The sequence below is a fragment of the Trichechus manatus genome, unplaced genomic scaffold, assembly GCF_000243295.1.
Source record: "Trichechus manatus latirostris isolate Lorelei unplaced genomic scaffold, TriManLat1.0 scaffold00094, whole genome shotgun sequence".
NCBI lineage: Eukaryota > Metazoa > Chordata > Mammalia > Sirenia > Trichechidae > Trichechus > Trichechus manatus.
In genome coordinates this window covers 10112370-10116596 of record NW_004444030.1, presented here as the reverse complement: position 1 = coordinate 10116596, position 4227 = coordinate 10112370, and the positions used below count along the sequence as shown (strand labels likewise).

General features: G+C 37.8%; 1 protein-coding gene across 8 annotated transcripts in view; it reads left to right on the top strand.

Annotated features, from left to right (window-relative positions):
- Positions 1 to 388: 388 nt before the first annotated feature.
- USP28 (ubiquitin specific peptidase 28) overlaps positions 389 to 4227 on the top strand; it is a 55747-nt gene continuing 51908 nt past the window's right edge. For 5 of the 8 annotated variants that reach the window (XM_004382517.2, XM_023736989.1, XM_023736991.1 and 2 more), the window contains exons 1-2: positions 389 to 2128; positions 3063 to 3222. In XM_004382517.2, the coding sequence (XP_004382574.1) occupies positions 3064 to 3222 (159 nt within the window). In that variant the 5' untranslated portion in view covers positions 389 to 2128; position 3063. The remainder of the gene's footprint in view (positions 2129 to 3062; positions 3223 to 4227) is intronic. The other 3 variants (XM_012557334.2, XM_023736992.1, XM_023736993.1) reach the window with 1 other exon arrangement.

Genomic DNA, 4227 nt, shown 5'->3' with positions numbered 1-4227 from the left:
TTTCTTCTAAGAGTTTTATAGTTTTAGTTCTTACCTTGAGGTGTCTTGATCCACTTTGAGTTAATTTTTGTATATGATAAGAGGTAGGAGTCCAACTTCATTCTTTTGCACATGGGTATCTAGTTGTTCCAGCACCATCTGTTGAAAGATACTGTTTCCTGATGGAATTTTCTTGGTACACTTGTCAAAAATTAGTTGACCATAGACATGTATGGGTTTATTTCTGGACTGAATTCTATTCCATTGATCTATGTGTATATCCTTATGCCAGTAGCATACAGTCTTGATTATGGTAGCTTTGTGATATCTTTTTTTTTTTTTTAATTAAATGTTTGTGTATAGAAATTTATTTAACTTTTCTATATTGATCCTTTATCAAACTGCCTCTTATAATTATTTTTGATAGCTTATTTTGGTTTTTCCACGTAGCTGATTATTATCTGTGACTTATGACAACTTTGTTTCTTATTTTCCAATCCTTATTTTTTTTGTATCTTTCATCATCTTATGCACTGGCCAATACTTCCAGAACAATGGTGAAGAAAAGCAGTTATAGTAGACATCTTTGTCTTACTACTGTTTTAAAAAGAAATTTATTTAACATTTTATCAGTAAGTATAAAGGTCACTGTGGGCTTTTCCTGGATACTCTTTCTCAGCCTAAGAGTATTCTTTTCTATTCCTAATTGGCTTGGAGCTTTTATCCTGAATGGTGGTTGAATGTTATCAAATACTTTTTCTGTATCCATTGAGCTGATTGATTTTTCCTTTAATCTGTTAGAGATAGTAATTTTTATTGATTTTTCTAATGTTGACTTAGTATTTCATTCCACAATAAACTCAGCGGTTCTTAATATGTAATATTTTTTAATACAGTATTGGATCCCATTTGCTAATATTTTGTTTAGGTTTTTTGCATCTGTGATCATGTGTGAGTTTGTCATTTTTCCTCTTACTGTTCTTGAATGGTTTGGCACATAACAAGAGATTATGTTGATCTCATAAAATGAGTTGAGGAGGATGTCCTCTTATATCTAGAATAGTTCGTATGAGATTGAAAATGTCTCTTCCTTGGATGTTTGATATTTAGCTGATGTTTTACGATGATGAATAAGGAGGCTATTTCACCTATAGGTATGGGATATATACAGTTGGCCCTCCATATCTGTGGTTCCACATCTGTGGATTCAACCAAGTGAAAGTCAAAAATATTTAGGGGGAAAAAGAAGTTCCAAAAAGCAAAACTTGCATTTGCCACAGCCGAGTACTATGCTGAATCCATGCGAATGAAGGGCTGTGTAGGGATCCCCTGCGCCTCCTGCCATATCACAGATCCTCAGTCTCTCCAGCACTGGTTGTTTGAGCATTGCCCGCTTTGTTTCTATGAAAAAATGGCCCCTAAAAAGCAGTGAAGTGGTGGTCAGAGCAATCCCTCAGAGGGTAGGAGGGAGCATTAAGTGCTATTTATATAGTACTTTACAGCTGTAGGTTTGCAGTGAGTGCTATGAGTCGGAATCGACTGCTCGGCAGCAGGGTTTTACAACTATTTACATTGCATTTACATTGTATTAGATATTATGAGTAATCTAGAGATGATTTAAGGTATGCAGGAGGATGTGCGTAGGTTGTAAACAAATAACTACATCATTTTATATAAGAGACTTGAGCATCTGCAGATAATTGGTATTGAGCATCCACAGATATTGGTATCCAGTCCCCCGTGGCTACCTAGGGAAGACTGTATTTTATTTTGTAGAATTAGACTGCAGAAGGAGATACTTGATTCATTGCATTTTAGCCGCTTGTTGTTTCTGGACTTTGCCTAGTCTAAAGTTACAGTGTAGCGTTGAGTTATTTATTTGACTCTGGCATAGGGTAATAAAGTTGTTAAACAGATGAGCCATTGTAGGGAGAGCTAGGGAGGATATCTAGTTTTGGGAATTTCTTTGCCCTTTTTCCTACACTATAGACAGAAAGCTAGTGCTTCTTGGATGTATAGACTAAATTTCTATTTGTCTTACAGAAGTGATAGACCTTACTCATGATAACAAGGATGATCTTCAGGCTGCCATTGCTTTGAGTCTTCTGGAATCCCCCAAAATTCAAGCTGATGGAAGAGATCTTAACAGGTTACTGATTTAATTTATAATCTTTGCTTCCCATATTAGGGTGTAGGTCAAAGGCAGTATCTGCACAAATGTCACTCAGAAACAATTCTGCAAAGCTCCTTTAATTTTAATTGAACGTGAATGAACTTTCTTTTAGGAGAAAATTTGAAATCACATTAGTTTATTCAGTCCTTGCACAACTTTTGAAAAAATGTGACGAAGATCTTATCAGACAACCTGTGAACTTTTGAATAGAAGCCTGAAAGGTTTTGTACTTCACAATTGCTAGGAAGAAAAAGAAACGAAGAAAAACCTAGCCCAAATATCTGATAAATTTATATTCCCTTTATTATTTTTGAGAGTTATATTGTTAACTATTTGAAAATGAAAGTTATCACTCAACTACCCTGCCTCAGAAGGGACCAGGAGATATCTTTTTTAAAATTGGTACTAAGTTGGTGATTTATATTATTCACAAACATCCAGTTCTAATGGTGGTCAGTTTCTGGACATGTTTATTCCCTCACGCTGCTGACTTATTTTTATCAAGGAAACAGAGGGCTGGATTTTGTGTTCTGGGCAGTTTGGGGCTCTTATCCTTAGCAGAGTTTCTCTCTTGCCTTTTTAATGGCAAGGTCTCAGATAAGACGCTGTAGTTGAAATCTAAAACTTTTCATACAGCAGCCATAAATAGTCTTAAGTCTCAACTCTATCATGGACTTTATTAATAGTAATCGCTGTTATGGAAAGTTTAACATCTCCCTGTTTAAACTTTGCTTTTCATGTATGTTATGATCTTATAACTATTATATAGCCAGTAATTACCCAGTAAATAGCTTATCCAGCATTTTGAATTATCTATGAAAGATTACCCACATCCTCCATACAGTGTATTGTTCTTTAACTTTTTTTTTTGTTTTTTGTTTTGGATGTGTGGTATGTTGACACAATATAGGATGCACGAAGCCACCTCTGCAGAAACTAAACGCTCAAAGAGAAAACGTTGTGAAGTCTGGGGAGAAAATCCCAATCCCAACGACTGGAGGAGAGTTGATGGTTGGCCAGTTGGGCTGAAAAATGTTGGCAATACATGTTGGTTTAATGCTGTTATTCAGGTATGACATTTTTAAGGGACACCTGTGTCTTCTGGAAATAATTTTGTAATGTATTAAACTGAAACACAAGAAGCATGACTTTTAAAAAATGGAAACAGATACATAAAAGTGGGTATTTTTTTCAGTGATTTTACTGTGTTTTGGTTGCTTTTTTGTATTTTGTATTTTGATGCTGTGATGTCTAAATTGGGCAGTACTAAAGAAAAACAATCTTCTGTGGTTGCAAATATGCTGAATAGGTACTTCAAATCAGCATTTAGCAAATGCAGTATTATAGCCAAGCAAGAGTGCATAAGGAGAAATCAGTTGTTGAAAGCGTATCATAGGTATCCAGGCAGGAGATGATGCCTGAAATAGAGAGGTAGCAAAAGTCATGGAAAGAAAGAAAAATGTTCTGTAGGTATTTAGGAGATCAAAGCTACAGGATTTGGTGAGTGATTGGATATGGAATATGTGCAGGGGAGAGTTAAGAAAGACTCTAAGGGACTCCTGTCAGAGACCAGCAAACGGGGTACGAGAAAACAGCCCCATGGAGTGTCCGGCGGGAGACAAAACAACCGGTAATTGGCGATATACGCTTTCCCACCCCCCACCCTTCTTCACCCCGATTTGGCCTCGTCTGCTTCCCGTGGCCGCAATCTCTTGACGGGGAAACACCGGCTGCTTGGATTCCACACACCTGAATGGGCCGACTCTCTGAGTGCCATTTGTTGGCTGCTGGTGTTGCTTTTTTCCGCTTCTTTTGATTTCTTCCTTACCTCTCGCTACCTCCCCTTCCTTTCGCTCAATATCTGGCTCCGTGCGCCATCTTTGCTTCTTCCTGAGGGGCTGTGGAGCTCCGTCCGTGTGTGGAGCTGCTGCCTGGTCTGGGCTACTGTGCTGGTGGGATCCCGGGGCTTTTGTTCATTGGTTTGTTTTGAATTGTTTGTTTGTTTTCTTTTCCTTTTCTTGAGATGGGAGCCCTTTCTGTCCAGGCGGTGCTGCGGGGCAAGGAGACCTCCCCCT